The 19,715-nt window shown below is 41.0% G+C and overlaps 1 protein-coding gene across 4 annotated transcripts in view; it reads left to right on the forward strand.

The window, feature by feature from the left end:
* Positions 1-19,715, forward strand: part of LOC123520543 (trichohyalin-like) — a 121,471-nt gene that overhangs the window by 80,390 nt on the left and 21,366 nt on the right. For all 4 annotated transcript variants that reach the window (XM_045282902.1, XM_045282899.1, XM_045282900.1 and 1 more), the window contains one exon: positions 9,773-9,861. In XM_045282902.1, coding sequence (XP_045138837.1) covers positions 9,773-9,861 — 89 coding nt within the window. The remainder of the gene's footprint in view (positions 1-9,772; positions 9,862-19,715) is intronic.

A 19,715-nucleotide genomic window follows, 5' to 3' on the forward strand; every position in this document is an offset into this window, starting at 1 on the left:
GTCAATGTTTCATCACCTTTTTTTCACCTATACACGTGTTTGGCTGATTGGTTGTTCATACAAAGAGGGAGGTTTCAAGACATTTGTTCCTTAATTTTGTGTATGTCCTTTCTTTTCTTTTAGGGAACCAGCTCTCAAGTAGACCTTTATTTTTAACTATATGTTTTGTTGCCCTTGGCTGGCTTCTCCTGCATAAAAAAATAAAAAAATAAAAACCGTTTATTCATCCTTTTCGTTAACAAGCTTCATACAATACTTGAGCCCTTACAAAGGTATTTTTATCTTTGTATTTCCTTCTTATTGTTTTCTTCCTACCAATACATTTTTAATCTTAAGGTACATTTTTCTTTCGTACTTTTTCACTCTTTATAATTTTTCGACACTTACTGTTCTTACTTACTGTCTATATCTGTCTGCTAATTACAACTCTTGCTTGCATGATTTTCATTGCTTTGTTGAACACCTAAGAAATATAATGAACCGCTGGACCCAAGCACTGATAAACTATTCCACTCATTACTTCTCTCTCTCTCTCTCTCTCTCTCTCTCTCTCTCTCTCTCTCTCTCTCTCTCTCTCTCTCTCTCTCTCTCTCTCTCTCTCTCTCTCTCTCTCTCTCTCTCTCTCTCTCTCTCTCTCTCTCTCTCCCTCTCTTCCCGATCCCTTTTCTCGGCATGGTTTCCTGGACCTCTGCGTTGCACCACACTGTTCTATGCTATCAACGTACCGCTGATCCCCAGTCCATCGTCGTCCACTTCCACCAATAACATGCAGCCAGCCTTTATCGCACCCCTTGACTCGCTCTTCGCACGCTACCAGATCTCCTCACGACGATTCTTGATCCACAAAATACGGCACTCGCTGAACAGAACGAAGACAGCTGGAGATGTTGTAGTGATATGTGTTAGGCCAGACGTCACGGAGCATTGTAAGTGAAGAAACGGAAAGAAAATAATATAAGTAAAGGTGTAGTTAGCATAAAGGAAGCGTCCACAGAATATTTCCTTGATTCTCGACTCGCAACATTCCTTGAGCGAAACGATGGTATATAGGAAATACTATATAGTATAAGGTGTATGTAGTAGTGCAAAGACCGTGGGGATTCTAGAGAGATGGGTGTTAGACCTGAAGCGTTGAAATGAATAGAGTCGTAGAGGAAAACGTGTGTAAGGGTGCAGAGGACAAATGGAAGGCGATTCATTGAAGGCAACTTTTACTCATCACATGCTAAAAAAAAAAAAAAAAGATGAATGGATTGAATACAATAGAAAGCTTTAACAAATCACATACAAAAAAAAAAAAGGAAAAGAAAATGAATGGAAAGAATTCAATAGAAAGATAAATCAGACAATTAATTGTACGAGATGACACTCAGCACAGGGAAAGCCGCCGCCTCTTTCAGCCATCTTTACGTCAAACATCCCACCACCACCACCACCACCACCACCACACACACACACCACACACGAAGCGGTCACCGAATCCCGCACTCTTAAACCCTTCATTCTCTTTTCACGTCAGTTTTCAAAGACGATAGAGATGACTAATCCGAATCTTACTAGTGTCGCTTCCCTTACTGATGTGAAGTCCATTAAGGTGACACATTGCAATGATGAACACACCCTTGAAAACCCACACATTTTCCATTGGGGTCTGTTAAAGATTTGGTGAGACGAAATGTTTGAGAATGTGTCTTTATGTGGTATACTAGAGAAGTAGAATCCACACTATAAATATAAAAACATCATTGCAAACCCATATACCTTCCACTTGAGGCTCTTATAAAGGTGTTTGGTAAGACGCCAGTGTTACTTTATGTGGCATATCAGAAAATTAGAACCAATGATTTATACCACTTATACCACGCTAAACAGGAAAGCACCATTGCAAACCCAAATATCTTCCAGTCGAGACTTAAAAAGAGGAAGGATAGGGAATAAAAGTCGAGAAGCAGTAAAACAAATAACTCGATAAGGAAAAAAAAATACTGTACGAGGAGAAATATAGAAGAATGAAAAAAAAAAAAAATGAACGGAGAGGTGAGGGATAAGTCAAGATGCATTAAAAGAAGTAACTCAGGAAAGAAAGTACGAGGAGAAAGATAGAATATAAAAAAAAAAATGAACGGAGAGGTGACGGAGAAATCAAGAAGCATTAAAAGAAGTAACTCAGTAAGCAAAGAAAGTACGAGGAGAAAGATAGCAGATTGAAAAAAAAAAAAAAAAGTAGAGGGAAAAATCAAGAATAATTTTAAGAAGTAGCTCAACAAGGAAAGGAAGCACGAAGAGAAAGATGCTTTGATAAAGAAGACGACATAAGCAAAGAAAGAAACAGTTAATGGGTTATGGAAAAAAGATAAATACAAACAGGGAGAGAATAGAAAAGAAATGACAAGAATAACAAAACTTAAGATCGTAATAACAAAAAAGAATGAAGAAAAAAAAAAAAAAAAAACACGTATGATAAAAGGGGACGAAAAGAAGAAAGATAAAGACAGAAACGGCAACATTCATCAAGACAAACAAATTTCATACATGAACACATACATTAAACAAACAATACAAGCTTTTTTGCATTCACCAAAGCGCCATACCTTGAGTCGACCAGAGAACAAACTACCTAAAGAACTGCCTCTTGTTTATCTATCCTGTGTGTGTTTCACTGTTTCACTGTTTGATCTGCAGTCTCTGACGAGACAGCCAGACGTTACCCTACGGAACGAGCTCAGAGCTCATTATTTCCGATCTTCGGATAGGCCTGAGACCAGGCACACACCACACACCGGGACAACAAGGTCACAACTCCTCGATTTACATCCCGTACCTACTCACTGCTAGGTGAACAGGGGCTACACGTGAAAGGAGACACACCCAAATATCTCCACCCGGCCGGGGAATCGAACCCCGTTCCTCTGGCTTGTGAAACCAGTGTGTGTGTGTGTGTGTGTGTGTGTGTGTGTGTGTGTGTGTGTGTGTGTGTGTGTGTGTGTGTAATTCACCTCGGTCGACTGCTGGTCACCTAGCCAGTCTTCCCCATTACTGAGCGAGCTCAGAGCTCATAGACCGATTTTCGGGTAGGACTGAGACCACATCAACACACAACACACACCGGGAAAGAGAGGCCACAACCCCTCGAGTTAAGCTACGGTTACACTAGCCACTGCTACCCCTGGGCCCAGCCTTGGGCCTGGGACGGAGGCCAGCCTTATGCCTGGGTTTACAAGGCAAGTGGTTACACACAGCCCAGCCCCAGTCCTGGGCGCTTTTGATCTTGATCTTGATACTTGGTGCGCCGATCTAAACAAAGCGCATCAGACCTCAAGATGGCTTCTCTAGGAGATTATATAAGGCCTTTTGTGGCCACACAATGGACTTTTCAACAGAACACATGTTTAAAACCTTGCGCTGCAGCGTGTGTTTGTTTACATCTGAGGATTTCCCAGGTCAAGCGAGGGATGATGTTTTCTAATAATTTGTGTGCAGCTAATTATAACTAATCATGCATGAAAATAAATAAATTGCGTATATAGTGATATAATATCTAGATATTTTATTATTTAGGAAAATTTGGGTTTAGTTGTTTGCATGAATAATATAAGTCTCTTAGTTCCTAGTGGTGTGCCCAGGCCTAGAGCTGGGGAGAAAACGGTCCAGCGCGTCCACGCAACTTTGCCCTGGGCTGGGCGATTTAGCCAGGGCTGGGCGCCCAGCCCTGGCTAAATCGTCCAGCCCCGACTAAATCGCCTAGCCCAGGCTAAATCGCCCAGCCCAGGGGTATCAGTGACTAGTGTAACCGCGCCTTTTCATCCCGTACCTATTTACTGCTAGGTGAACAGGGGCCACACCTTAAGAGGCTTGCCCATTTGCAACCCCCCCTCCCTCTCTCTCTCTCTCTCTCTCTCTCTCTCTCTCTCTCTCTCTCTCTCTCTCTCTCTCTCTCTCTCTCTCTCTCTCTCTCTCTCTCTCTCTCTCTCTCTCTCTCTCTCTGTGTGTGTGTGTGTGTAAGACTGGAAACGTTTAGTAAGAAATGTGTGTGTGTGTGTGTGTGTGTGTGTGTGTGTGTGTGTGTGTGTGTGTGTGTGTGTGTGTGTGTGTGTCGTGCCAGAAATGAACACTGCTCCTTGGAGAGTATCGCTGGTGTAAGAGAGAGAGCGTTGCATCGCCACCGCGCACGCAACACCAAGAAAAACAAGACACCATGACGATGAACAACAACAGCAGAAAAAAAAGAAAGAAAAAAAAAAGAAGTAAATTAAGTAACTCTTATAGGATTGAGTTGGAGCCGGTACAAGTTCAGGATTTTTCTTTGTTTTTCTTCTAAGAGATAGCGTCTCTCTCTCTCTCTCTCTCTCTCTCTCTCTCTCTCTCTCTCTCTCTCTCTCTCTCTCTCTCTCTCTCTCTCTCTCTCATATCCCAGAGGTGCTTGGCTACGGTTTTTACGACGCTAACGTCCTTGACCCTCACGCGAGAGAGAGAGAGAGAGAGAGAGAGAGAGAGAGAGAGAGAGATAATGAGCAATAAAGATTCTGCAGAGTTAGTATTTCCATAACTTCTAATCTCTCTCTCTCTCTCTCTCTCTCTCTCTCTCTCTCTCTCTCTCTCTCTCTCTCTCTCTCTCTCTCTCCTCCTCCTCCTCCTCCTCCTCCTCCTCCTCCTCCTCCTCCTCCTCCTCCTCCTCCTCCTCCTCCTCCTCCTCCTCCTCCTCCTCCTCCTCTCACTCCCATCCTCTCCCCTTTCTCTCTCCCCTATGGCCTTGTGCAGTACATGTGTCAATTTGGGGGTTGTATGAGGGTCTTGGGATGCTGTTTGTAGGGAGGAGGAGGAGGAGGAGGAGGAGGAGCAGAGTGAATCTGTCTCTTGTGTTTGTTACAGGAAGAGAGAAGATCAAGTATTGGTCGCTGGTATAGTATCGAGAGAGAGAGAGAGAGAGAGAGAGAGAGAGAGAGAGAGAGAGAGAGAGAGAGAGAGATTTTCACTTACTAAGGGGAGAGAGGGGAGCAGGGAAGGATAATTTAGAAATTGTAGAGCCTCGATTGTTTTCCCCTATAGCAGCGGAGTTTGAAGGAGAATTGTATCTGAATGACGGTTTTTTTGGATGTTATTGGTGGTGGTGGTGGTGGTGGTGGTGGTGGTGGTGATTTTTTGGAAAGGCTACAGAAAATATGAACTGCTGATGCTGTTGTTGCTACTGCTACTGCTACTGCTACTGCTACTGCTACTGCTACTGCTACTGCTACTACAACAACAACAACAACAACAACAACAACAACAACAACAACAACAACAACTAGTACTACTGCAATACTACTACAATAATAATAATGATGATAATAATAGTAATAATAATAATGATAACAGTAACAACAATGATAACGAAAAAGAGGCCTTATCTCTCTCCTCCACCAGGGTACGAAACAGTAACTAACTGATGACCCTAAATAAAATACAAAATTCAAAATAATGAATAAGCGACACTTACCCCTACCCTCATTTTTCTTCTTCTCTCATCAGCACAACTATACCTGACACCTACAACGTGCTTTTCCTTTCATTTGTCTATTTTTTATTTTATTTATTTTTTTTAACTCTTTCAGTACACTTGTATTTGGCCTTAAACAAAATACCGTCATCTGTCTTTCCTCCTCACTACTCCTTAACGTGTCTCACTATTGCCACTCAGCGTGTCTCAGAACTTTTAACTTCACATTATATTCCAAGCTTATATGTATTAGTGATGTGCCGTGTCTGTCACCAATCACAATCATGCTTTTCTCTCGCGGTGTTGGCAACGTGACGGGACAGAAAGATAAGTATCACGTGTTAGTTTGCTTGGCGGCTGTGTTATTCCGTGCCAGGCTGATCCTTTAGTGTATCGAGGGAACCTGGTGTTTATAAGTGGCTGCCACTGACACATATCGTAGTCCAGTGTTAGGTAATGCATTGGGCAACACACCTCGTAGAATGGGTTAATCTGGTGGTAGTGTAAGTGTACGTGATGGTTGGTAGAGAACACTCAAGAGCCACTCGACAATAGCAGCAACACTACCACTGACAAAACACCAGTCGACAGTAGTAGTAATGGTAGTAATGGTAGTAGTAGTAGTAGTAGTAGTAGTAGTAGTAGTAGTAGTAGTAGTAGTAGCAGCAGCAGTAGCAGTAGAAGTAGTATTAGTAGTAAGTAGAAGTAGTAGTAGCTGTAATATTAGTTGTAGTAAATAATAGTAGCAGTAATGGAAATAGTAGTAGTAGCAGGAGCAAGTACATGGAGTAGTAGAAGTAGTAGTAGTGTACAGTAGTAGTAGTAGTTATTGAATTAACAGTAGTAGTAGTTCTCAAGCTTACCTATACGATTACTCTACTCACTGTTTACCACATCAGCGTGACCCCACTACCTTCAAGTGTGTATATACGACCCTTGTGTGTTTGTATGTCTGTGTTTGTACGAAGTGGTGTGTGTAGGGAGAGACGTGATGAAGGGAGGTTAGTGGGTACGTCTTGCCCTGTTCGTGTCTGTGCATCACTCGTAGGAGTCTTGAATGGGTATTGTGTGTCTGGGTTTGTATTTAGTGTGGTGGTGATGGTGGTGGTAGTGATGATAATGTGAGTGCTTTTGTCCGCTCTCCTTGCCAGTGAGTGAGGCGCTGGTTTACACACACACACACACACACACACACACACACACACACACACACACACACACACACACACACACACACACACACACACACACATTGTAATGTAATGTCAGTAATCTCTCTCTCTCTCTCTCTCTCTCTCTCTCTCTCTCTCTCTCTCTCTCTCTCTCTCTCTCTCTCTCTCTCTCTCTCTCTCCTACACACAAACAGCACACCCAGCACTTGGTAGAGCGCGGAAGTCAGCAGCAGAAAGAGAAAAGCGACAAAGATTGAAGAAAAGATAAAAGATTGTATAAAGGAGAGAAGGCAGTGGCGGTGGTGATGGCAGGGTGCCAGGAGAGAGAGAGAGAGAGAGAGAGAGAGAGAGAGAGAGAGAGAGAGAGAGGGCGGGTGGGAAGCTGAATGACGTCACAGGCAGACAGGCAGAGGCAGTGGGCGGGCGGGCGGGCTTGCTGACTGGTGTTGGGTCGTGACGTCACATTTAGTAGGCACATACTGGGCTCTGTAAGTTGACAACATTGCACCGCCCGCCCCATCCCATCTTTATTTCCCTCCCTCCCCCTCCCTCCCTCCCTTCCTTCCTTCCTTCCTTCCTTCCTTCCTTCCTTCCTTCCTTCCTTCCTTCCTTCCTGACATATCACTTCCCACGCCCCGGAGGTCACGGTGCACGCGGCGCCTCACACCCCATTACCTGCGTCACTCCCGGGTCGGGTCACTGCACTCGGTACTCCCCCTCCCCCCCTGCGCCTCTCTCTCTCTCTCTCTCTCTCTCTCTCCCTCTCGATATTATATGGGTTATATTCGAGTGTTGGTTTTGTTTTACTGTGTTTTTTTTTACATGACAGCAATACGTATTCTGTTTCATGTTAGTCTGTCTGTTTTGTGCGTCACTGGTGGCTCTGTTACTGGTTTTCCTTTGATTTTGTCAGTTTTTGTCATTATTTATATTTTACAAACCTTTTTCTTTTTTTTTTTTTCAAGGGGAGACTTAGCACAAGATATTGACCTCTATTTTTCTTTTTTTTCCTTTTTCTCTTACTTTATATTTTATCGATATCATTGGATCGAGAACCTTCTGTTTTTCTTTGTTTTGTTTTGTTTTGTTTTGTGTCTCCTCCTCCCCCTCCTCTTTTTCTTCTCCTTTCTTCTTCTTCTTCTTCTTCTTCTTCTTCTTCTTCTTCTTCTTCTTCTTCTTCATCATCCACTTCTTCTTCATCTTTATCGACACTTGGTATTTCCGCCTGACAATACTGTGCCGACTCTTCCATTTTTTCCTTCTTTTGTTCTTGTGTTGCGTTGTATTGACAGGTGGTTTTCTTTACTTTTCTCTTTGTTCTTGTCCTGTTTGTTATTGGCAGCCTTTTGCGTCTCAGCTGAGCAATACAACAAGGTTTTTGTCTTTTCTTTAATCTCGTCTCCTGAATCTATATTGTGCTTTAGATGGACACACAACAGTTCATCCTTCGTTCACTAGCATTGCGTATATTCACTCTTCTTCATTTCTTCTCTTATTCTTGTTTATCATTTTATTCACAATGTCGACTTTTCTCTTTCTCTTCGCCCCCTTTATAATGATTCTCTCTCTCTCTCTCTCTCTCTCTCTCTCTCTCTCTCTCTCTCTCTCTCTCTCTCTCTCTCTCTCTCTCTCTCTCTCTCTCTCTCTCTCTCAATGCTTAGGGAATGAATGGATAGCTGCGTACTTGATGACTAATGGTGAAAGTGGTAAATGTAAATCGAGCTGTAAGTGTCCATCTTTATCCTGGTTGAATAAGTGAGGGAGGGAAGGAAGTGGAAGCCTTTTCCTTCACTATCTATGAAGAGACATGACCCTGTTTTCTTAATCTTTTCACTGTGATATGCCGCAACTCACAGGACTAACAAACAATGCATGGGATCTTTTCAGCGTCTACAAGAAAGAAAATAAAAAAAAGAGCACATTAGACAATTTCTAGCTAGTTTGAAAGCTGGTGCAGAATTAGAATAAAAAGAATAAGCATCAGAGGTCGTAGTAATTAGAAAAAAAAAAAGTCAGGCAGCAGCGAAAGGATTCATTAAACTGTTCAGGTTCACATAACAATTTGAAAAGTGTACACACATAATTGAATCGAGTTCTCACTGGTGTTTTACGCGGTGACAGGACAATATTGTTAAGCCATCACTGGAATCACGAAAACGCTTCTCTATAAACCATACTAACTACCACTAACCACTCGAGGCTAAATTATCGAGATCAGACGCCGAAACGGATACACTTTTTTTTTTTTTTTTTTTTTTGATACATTTTTCCCTAATCAACATTCACTCTGAGTCATCTTTACTTATCCCACAGCAGTCTCCAACCTTTAATTTCAAACTAATCTAACTTAACACTGAGTAGGTAGAACTTGCAAAATCTGTTCTTTTTAATGCCTTTCTTTTTTGTAGATGCCATTAGAATTTTATGCATTGCTTATGGTATCATTGATTATTTCGTATCTTAGTGAAAGGGTTAAGGATACGAAAGAGCGTGTCATGAGTACCCCTATCCCAGCCACCTCTCTTCAGCTTCACTGTCACCTCACCGCACTATGATTAAGACAATAGGTAATGTATTACAATGGGCTTATTTGTTTCATCAGTTTTGTTGCCCGTGGCCAGTTCTCTCTCTCTCTCTCTCAAAAAAAAAAAAAAAATAAATAAATAAATAAAAAAATAAAATAAATAAATAAATAAATAAATAAAAAAAAAATAAATAAATAAAAAAAATAAAAATATAAAAAAACCTTCTGCCCACATGAAAGCAACAAGTCACTAGCAGCGGAAGGGCATTAGCGCAGCGTGGGCGAAATGCAGCAGAGGGCCAGTGTTAAATGACAGACTGGCTGGCAGGGATGTCGTGGCTTGGCTCTCCGTGAATAAACACTCGTAGCAGCGGGGCCGAGGCTTCACAGGGCTACGGTTTTAAAGGGGAAGGGAGGCAAGGAAGCGTACAGACTTGAGATGAAGAGGCTACGGTTGTGTTGATTCTCTCTCTCTCTCTCTCTCTCTCTCTCTCTCTCTCTCTCTCTCTCTCTCTCTCTCTGCCATCCATGTGCATTTTTTGTTCTAATTTTTGTTCTTTCAAGCCAATGGTACTGACGTCAGCGTTTGTGTTGTTTCAGATATCCAGTCATGGTGGGAGTTACCGAGTATTGCCCATTTTTGCTCACTCTTCAGGGCTGCATTCGATCTTCTTGACTTTGATATCGAGGTGAGTGACGCTTTTACGTGTGTGTGTGTGTGTGTGTGTGTGTGTGTGTGTGTGTGTGTGTGTGTGTGTGTGTGTGTGTGTGTGTGTGTGTGTGTGTGTGTGTGTGTGTGTCTCTCTCTCTCTGTGTGCTCTCTCTCTCTCTCTCTCTCTCTCTCTCTCTCTCTCTCTCTCTCTCTCTCTCTCTCTCTCTCTCTCTCTCTCTCTCTCTCTCTCTCTCAAGATTCTTCGGTTTCTTATTATACTTTTTACAATACTACTACTACTACTACTACTACTACTACTACTACTACTACTACTACTACTACTACTACTACTACCCTTGATGAATATAACTTTCAACACAAATGCATAAGTAGTCTATAAGTTACTGAGAGCATAATATATGGTGAGTGTGTGTGTGTGTGTGTGTGTGTATATTTACCTAATTGTATTTACCTAATTGTAACATACGGGAAAAGAGCTATGCTCGTGTTGTCCCGTCTCCATATCTATTAATGTCCAGCTTTTTCTTAAAATCATGAATATTCCTTGCGTTGACCACTTCCACGTCTAAACTATTCCATGCTTCCACCCTTCTATGAGGGAAGCTATATTTTTTCACATCTCTCCTATAAGTGGCCATTTTTAGTTTTTTCCCATGCCCTCTCGACATTCTTTCATTCCACATACACAGATCTTCCCTATCCATTTTTCCATGCCAATCATCACTCTGTATATTGCTATCAGGTCTCCCTTTCTTCTGTTTTCCAGGGTCGGAAGTTGCATTCTTTTCAGTCTGTCTTCATAAGTCAAATCTCTTAAGTCAGGCACCATTTTCGTTGCAGCCCTCTGTACTTTCTCTAGTTTCCTTATGTGTTTCTTTAAGTTCGAGCCCACTGTATTGTTGCATATTCAAGCCTCGGTCTTATCATTGCAGTAATTATTTTCTTCATCATTTCTTCATCTAAATATACGAACGCCACTCTTATGTTCCTCAATAAGTTCAATACTTCTCCAATTATTTTGTTTATATGTCTCTCTGGCGATAGGTCATTGGTAATTGTCACCCCAAGGTCTTTTTCTTCATGACTGGTTTTTATGTCTTCATTTCCTATCTTGTACATACTCCTGATTCTTCTTTCACTCTTGCCAAACTCTATTTTCTTGCATTTTGTCGTGTTGAACTCCATTTGCCATGTACAGCTCCATTTCCATATTCTGTCCAAGTCTTCCTGGAGTAGTTCGCAATCTTTGTCACATCTCACTTTTCTTAACAATTTTGCATCGTCTGCAAATAGGCTCACATAACTGTGTGTGTGTGTGTGTGTGTGTGTGTGTGTGTGTGTGTGTGTGTGTGTGTGTGTGTGTGTGTGTGTGTGTGTGTGTGTGTGTGTGTGTGTGTGTGTGTGTGTGTGTAGTATTCAGTAAGCCTGTACAAGGTTATCAGATTACGCTGGTACACGTTAAGGTTTGCAGACGTCCAACAGTTGGTAGAGGAAGTAGTTGAGGCTTTGAAGGATGTTATCATGATTGTAAGGGCAGTGTGACAAAAGTTGTGCTTCATCAGTAGGGAAAAAAGATCCATAAATACTTGACTACTTTTTTTTTTGTAGCTCGTGAGAAGTGTTGATAGAATATATGTACCCTTTTTCCAGACGCAGCTCACATTATTGTTCGCCTTAAGATCTCACGTCGTCCTAACTAACAATTCGCTTGAAAAAAATATACATTTTTCAATTTTAATGGGATTTAATTATTCTTAGTTTTAGTTCGCCAGGGAAAACGCTTGCTCTTTCATATTTATTGTAGAAGGTTCCCCTTTTTTATGATTAGAAATTTAATTAGACATATAATTTTTAGCATTCATCATTTATTCCAAATTACATCGAGACATGTAATGGAAACCTAATATGGCGAACCGATGCCGCATTGTACTATATATTATTTTTTGTGATATAAATGTATACTTTGTATAATAAACCTTAACAAACAAAACATGGTAGAACTCTCCGTGCACTCTTCTTTTCATTAATTGCAATACTGAACGCGAAGTATTGCAGCAGTTAAAACAAAACAAAAGAGATCATTGGTTGTTAGTAATAAAACTGGCGCTGTCATCAGATGGTCATCTGAATCCGTGGAGAAAGATCGATTTCGCTGTACCTTGCTTTGTTATCAAGGTTCACTGACTTCCCTCTGTTCGTCTCTGTCTTGGATTAGAAGGTTTATTTTATTTTATTTTTTTTATGTAAAAGGGAAAATTTGGCCAAGGGCAACAAAAACGATCAAACAAAAAGGCCCACTGGGATACCAGTTCCTGAACATGTTCGACTGAGTTAGCCAAAAGAATGGGATAAATGTCTTGAAACCTTTCTCGCAAATGAGTTCAGGTCATAGGTAAATGGAAATACAGAAGCAGGCAGCGGGAGCTGCAGAGTTTATCTGAAGGGATGAAGGATTAAGAGTACTGGTTAACTCTTACATTAAAGAGGTGGATGTGAACAGAATAGGGGTGAAAGAAAGAAAGCCTTATGCAGTGTTGTGGACGCTCAAGAGGGCCTGGTATATCGAGATGTCGAGGAGGCCGAGTCGTCTGCCTCACAAAAGCAGAAACTCGTGTTTTGCTGGCGCCACCAGCCAGGTTTTCTGATGGCGGGTGTCCAGAATGAAAGGAAGGCAAAGTTTAGTAATGACATTCCATCAGGATTACATGGCATACCTTAATTTCAATGATTTTCTCAGTAATTCCATTTTTTCTGGTAAAGGAGACTAGCTAAAGGTTACATAAAGTAAGAGAAACAAGCACATAAAGAAGAGAAAAAAGGAAGGGACAAAATATTGAAAATAGAGCACAATTTCCTTTTTACTCTATATGCTTTTACAGGTTCATGTTGTCTGTCATGAATACTTAACATCTATCCACGAAGAATGATGCAGTCATTTCATATAGATACCTTATATTTTACCCCTAATTGGCCATTCCCTTTGCCAGCAGGTGTTCACACTGGCCGGGCTGCTCCTTGCCATGCACAGCGCCACTCCTTAAATAAATCGTGTACAACAGAAGGCGTGTTGTGTTGTGCTATGTTGTTCCTTTGTAATGAGACGCTCTGCTCTTTATCAGAGATGGCTTGCTGGGTGGTAGGGGAGGGGAGAAGGGTTGTGTGAGTTTCTGTTGATTTGCGTGTGTGTGTGTGTGTGTGTGTGTGTGTGTGTGTGTGTGTGTGTGTGTGTGTGTGTGTGTGTGTGTGTGTGTTTTAAAAGAATTTACCTGTAATTATAATATCCTGTTGACTTGTTAACTTTATCAAATATCACTACTACTACTACTACTACTACTACTACTACTACTACTACTACTACTACTACTACTACTACTACTACTACAAGAGGGAAGCTTACCAAGGGCAACAAAATATTAAAAAAAAGGCCCACAAACTATAAGTCTCCTAAAAGATAAAAGAGGAGTTGCCAGGAAACATGGATAAATGTTTTACAACCTTCTTCTTAAAAGAAGTCAAGTCATAGGAAAATGGAAATACAGAAGTATGCAGGGAGTTCCAGAGTTTACCAGAGAAAGGTATGAATGATTGAAAATACTGGCTAACTCTAGCATTAAAGAGGAAGAAGAGGGAATAGTTGTCTGGAAGATTGTATCGAGTTGATAGATGGAGGAATTGAGTTTTTGAGGCATTGAACACTACTAAGTTTTCTCTGCCTAAATCAGAAATCTTAGAAAGATCAAAAGTCAGGCGTTCTGTGGCGTCCCTGTTGACTTCCTGAAGGGTTGGTCGTCTCTGAAAGGACGTGGAAAGATGTAGGGTGGTATCATTCGCATAGGAGTTGATAGGGCAAGAAGTTTGTTAAGAAGATCATTAATTGATAATAGAAAGAGAGTGGGTGATAGAACAGAACCCTGAGAAACACCACTGTTAATAGATTTAGGAGAAGAACAGTGGCCGTCTACCACGGCGGCAATAGAACGGTCGGAAAGGACACTTGAGGTAAAATTGCAGAGAGAAGGATAGAAACCGTAGGAGGGCAGTTTTGAAATCAGCTTTGTGCTAGAGATCGACCAATATGTTTTTTCAGGGCCAATACAGATACCGATTATTAGTAGTCAAGGATGCCGATAACCGATATTTGGAGCCGATATTCATTTACTGTTTATGTGTGTGTGTGTGTATATATATATATATATATATATATATATATATATATATATATATATATATATATATATATATATATAAACATGTTTTATTTGCCTTATAAGATTATTAACACGAGAGAATAGAAGGAAAGAATAGGAATGGGAGGGGTAAGAGTATGGGAAAAATCTTCATAAGTTACTCCTGAAAACGTTTTTTATGAAACTGCTCGCTACTGACAGATGGCAGCATCGCCGCTGTCATCCAAACTTTTAACCCACACCACAACTTTCTCCTTACATGTTCCTTGCTCTCCACCGTGTGTGTATCTGCACCATGTGTGTAAGCACTGTGCATGCACAGTTTTCACTGCTGATTGGCTGTTATTGTGGCTCTGCTTGTAACCAATCAGATGGTGCTGTGTGTGGGACAATGCTGGAGACAGTGTTGACAGCAGACAGAGAGGCGCGGCTGCATCAATGCCAAAATAACCCAATTTTAAGTTTCTCTCTTATCGGCCGTCGAATAAAGAAAAAAAAAAATGTCCAATGCGTCTAAATGCTTAATATCGGCGCCGATAATCGGTCGATCCATACTTTGTGCCAGACTCTATCAAAAGCTTTTGATATGTCTAACGTGATAGCAAAAGTTTCACCGAAGTCTCTGAAATAGGATGACCAAGACTCAGTAAGCAACGTCAGAAGATCACCAGTAGAGCGACCGTAACGGAAGCCATACTGGCGATCAGACAGAAGATTGTGAAGTGTCAGATGTTTAAGAATCTTCCTTTTGAGGATATATAAAAAAAAAAAAAACTATAGACAAGCAAGAGATTAAAGCTATAGGACGGTAGTTTGAGGGATTAGAACGGCCACCCTTTTTAGGAGCAAGCTGAATGTAGGTAAACTTCCTGAAAGAAAGAAAGGTAGAAGTCAATAGACACATTTGAAAAAGTTTGGCCAGGCAAGGTGCAAGCACGGGAGCACATTTTTTTTTAAACAATAGGAGGGACCCCATCAGGACCATAAGCGTTCCGAGGGTTTAGGAAAGCGAGGGCATGGAAAGCATTTTTCCGAAGAACTTTGATTGAAGGTATAAATAGTCAGAGGGAGGAGGAGAGGGAGGGACAAGACCAGAATCATCCAAGGTGGAGTTGTTAGCAAAGGTTTGAAAGATGAGTTCAGCTTTAGAGACAGATGAGATGGCAGTGGTGCCTTCAAGAAGAAATAAAGGAGGGAAAGATGAAGAAGTTAAGTTATTGGGGATGCTTTTGGCCAGATGCCATGCAGAAGTCTCGAGGGGAGTTAGATTTTGAAAGATTTTGACATTTTCTATTCATGAAGGAGTGTTTGGCAAGACTTGGCATGATTCCGGGAGATGAAAGACTCAAGTACCTTTTGTGGGCAACCTCTCTAAACCAAGGTTTAGAAGGTTTAGGTTGAGAAAAAGAATGAGGAATGTACGCCTCCATGCCAGACACTATCACCTCTGTTATGCATTCAGCACAAAGAAATGGGTCTCTGACACGGAAGCAGTAATCATTCCTGGAAAAATCAGCGTAATAACTCCTCAGGTCTCTCATCTGTCAAAGGCAAAACACCAGAGGCACTTCCGCTTTAGGGGATCCTGAGGAGGGATTGGAGAAAAGGAAAAGATACAGGTATGAGATTGTGACCGAAGGAGTCCAACGGAGAAGATAGGGTAACAGCATAAGCTGAAGGATTACTGTAGAGGTGAGGAAGAGATCAAGAATGTTGGGTGTACCTCCAAGATTGTCAGGAACACGAGTAGGGTGTTGCACCAGTTGCTGTAGGTCATGGAGGATAGCAAAGTTGAATGCTAGTTCACCAGGGTGGTCAGTGAAGGGAGAGGAAAGGCAAAGTTGGTGGTAAATATTGAAATCTCCAAGGATGGAAATTTCCGCGAATGGATAGAGAATGTACTCCACTTTGGAAGTTAAATAGTCAAAGAATTTACTATAGCCAGAGGAGTTAGGGGAGAGATAGACAGCACAGATGAATTTAGTTAGAGAGTGACTGTTTAGTGTAAGCTAAATGGTGGAAAACTCGGAAGATTCCAGAGCGTGAGGACGAGAGTAAGTTAAGTCGTTGTGCACATAGACGCAACACTCAGCCTTAGAACGAAAATGAGAATAGAGAAAGTAGAAAGGAAGAGACAGCTGTGTTTCGGTGAAGAAAAGATGAGGTTTAGTAGAGGAGAGATGGTGTTGTACATATTGAAAATTAGATGTAAGACCGCGAATGTTGCAGAAGTTAATGAAGAAAAAAATGAGGGAGGTGTCAAGATGTTTTTGGTCGTCACCGAAAGAGCAGTCCGACATGGGGACATTTTTGGTCCCCTCCCCAGAAGGGAATTCCGAGGCTGGATTTGGAGTCGCCATGTTTTATTTTAGATTTTAAGTGAAGAGTGAACATGTGTGTGTGGTAAGTGCATGTAGTTTTGTGTGAAGGAGAGTTGTCTTTAGAGAGCTGAGACTGTCCTCTTGAGTTGTGAGGCACAAAGGGAAGCGGGATGATAACTAGCTTTAACGGAAAGTTTACAGCACCCCCTGAACTAATGCTATTAGACCTCATTAGGAGTAAATTATCGTTTCGGTAGGTCTCTACTACCTCCTCCATTGGAGGATAATAATAGTAATAATAATAATAATAATAATAATAATGATAATAATAATAATAATAATAATAATAATAATAATAATAATAATAATAATAATAACAATAATAATAACTTCATCTTTTTTCTTTTTTCCTTCTTTTCTTTTTCTTTCTTTTCTTTTCTTTTCTTTTCTTTTCTTTTCTTTTCTTTTCTTTTCTTTTCTTTTCTTTTCACTACTACTACTACTACTACTACTACTACTACTACTACTACTACTACTACTACTACTACTACTACTACTACTACCACCACCACCACCACCACCACCACCACCACCACCACCACCACCACCACCACCACCACCTAGAAGATGAAATACCTTCCAAAGATGAACGAACATCTGTGTGCTTAGAAGTACAACAGTTTTAGAATGTTAACCAGTAGCGAAGATGATTCCTAGGGTTGAGTTTACGGTTAGAGACACTGACAAAGCAATACAAGAAACTGAAGAAGGATATCCGCAGTAATGTGACAGTTGAATTATGTAAAGAACGCACCACAAAAATTACTGCTGCCTCTGGTCATCCATCACTGTGGCAGCGTTGCGTCAGAAAATATGTATGTTGTACGTACATAATGTAGGCTACGGTGGATCTTCTTTAGCGATTTCTTTTGGGGTGTTACAAAGACATAGTGTGTGAACAGTGTTTGCAGGTAGCTAGAGAAGGAAGACAAGAAGAATATCTGATATTTTTCAAGATTCAGAGCCTTAACCATTGCACCATGAGTGTGACAGATAGGTTCATCCAATGTCCCAGCAATAGATGTTACTTGGTAGAGAAGTAAGATTACAATAGAAAAGTTGTAGAATTGCTGGCTGGTGTGATGGAATTTTAGAGAACCTAAAGGAAAGGTTTAATTAAAAATATTGTTTATATATCCAAGACCCTAATGTTTTGAAGATAAAAATAAAAAAATCTTTGGGTTCTCTTAGCAAGAAATTCGGAGTGACTTAGATTAACATTAAAGAAAGAGAAAAAAAGAAAAGAAATAGAACTGACATAATATTAATTGATATATACTGTGACACAATACCATGGACGTTTGATGATATAAATATGCACAAAACGCTTTCAGGGTTGGTATGGTACATGTGTTATTATTTGTAGTAATACTGTCCATGCATATAGCTTATATGGGGAAAAAGGCGTATTTTGATGGCAATTGATTGTAATAATATTATAAATCTTGCAACATGTACCTATGTGTACACAAATTGCATCTTAGAAGCCGTATCTGGAGCTCAGTTAGTGTAGATTTTAAACTTCTTTATGGGTGAGGATCTGTTTTGGATTTTCATCAGCGCTCTTTTTGTGCTAAAGGGTTACTAGCAAAGGTGAAGGATCCCTCTTAACTTAAACCATAATCGTTAACACGAGAAATCTGAGAATAAAGTCTCCAAACTCAAACTCAAGCAACGTAATTGCTTCTCATCTTAGGAACTGACTAGGAAATGTGCCAGTGTGCCCGCTGCTGTCACGCGCTGCCAGACGTAAAAGTATCCGAGATGATGCATTGCAAACCACCATCCTTATGAATTTGTTTCAAACTTATTTTTCCTGAAGCTTGCCACATGGATGAGGAATTGATGGGAGCAGTCTTGGCATTAGGGCCGCCCCTGCCTACACGCAGAACATGCGCAGTGCGTAGGACCCCGCGATCCATAGGGGGCCCCAATTTGCGGCAGAAAACGCATTTTGCGTTATTCTGTACCTAATATATATTTGGGATTGGGTAGGGCTGGGGGGGGTCTCGAAAACTTTATTTGCTTGGGGCTCCATTTTTGGTCAGCGACAGCCCTGCTTGGCATTGCTAATGTGAGAGTAGGAGTACTAGAAGTAGCACGACGGAGCTGTGTAATATACGTGATTATTGCTTATAATTAGTAGTATTAGCACTGAAGTGGTACTACTACTACTACTAGTAGTAGTAGTAGTAGTAGTAGTAGTAGTAGTAGTAGTAGCAGCAGCAGCAGCTGCATGGTATTGGTGCGGTAGTAGCGGTGTTTTTATAAGTAGCAGCAATAGTAGTAATGCTGGTGGTAGCTATGATCATGCTAACTTATGGCGAAGGGTTAATAGTTTTTGTAGTAATAGTATATAGTTATAGTTTCTGTTTTTGTTGTTGCAGCTGTTATTGCATACTTGTCAGATCTTACGCACCAAACGTGAGACTCACGCATTTTACCTCCATCTCAATCTTACACGCATTGCCTCTAAATATTAACGCTTATTTTCAAATATTTCCCAAATATTTTTCATGATATTTTCTGAGAGAAATTGTAAAACCGAATTTTCGGATTATAAAACGTCCGCTTTCCTTCAGTTTGTAAGCCTTTACCTGATAAGTCGATTACAGCCAATCAGCAATCGCTATATATAAATCTATCTCGTGCTTTGTTGTAGTGGAGGGGGTGTAGGGGAGCGAAGTCCCCTACATCCCCGACCAGGGCGTCGTCCTGGACCTGACTAGGGGTTGTGCTCCCTGGAACGCTATTTCTCACTCTTTTTGAGATTTCTCCTGTAGGGGTTAACAGTTATGTTGTTGTTGTAATAAGTAATAGCAGCAGCAAGGATTAGTTGTAGTAGTAACAGTACCAGCAGTGAAGTATCGTTTGCTAATACAGTACTACCTGTTATTCAGCAACACTTTCTCTGCAGGTGCTGACAGCCTACAGCTTGTTTGATGGTAGTTGGTCTCGTTAATAGATAACATACAGGAATGCAGGCGTTAAGTCGGGATGTTGAGGATGAGGTAGATAACTTTTGCGACAGTTTTGTCAGACAAGGATGTCTCGTTATGATAAGTAACATCACGTGAAGAAACTGTTTAAGTCAGAGTATAGCATTGGAAAACTCTACGGATATCGTTGACTTGTTTTTATTTGTCTGTTACGTTTTGTGTTACCTTTAGGCGATACATCATGTAAAAGCGAACATACAGTTACGCACGCCGCGTAGCACGGTTAGCACGCTCGACTCACAATCAAGAGGCCCGGGTTCGAGTCCCGGCGCGGCGAGGCAAATGGGCAAGCCTCTTAATGTG

Source organism: Portunus trituberculatus, chromosome 47 (assembly GCF_017591435.1).
Source record: "Portunus trituberculatus isolate SZX2019 chromosome 47, ASM1759143v1, whole genome shotgun sequence".
NCBI classification, from domain to species: Eukaryota; Metazoa; Arthropoda; class Malacostraca; order Decapoda; family Portunidae; genus Portunus; species Portunus trituberculatus.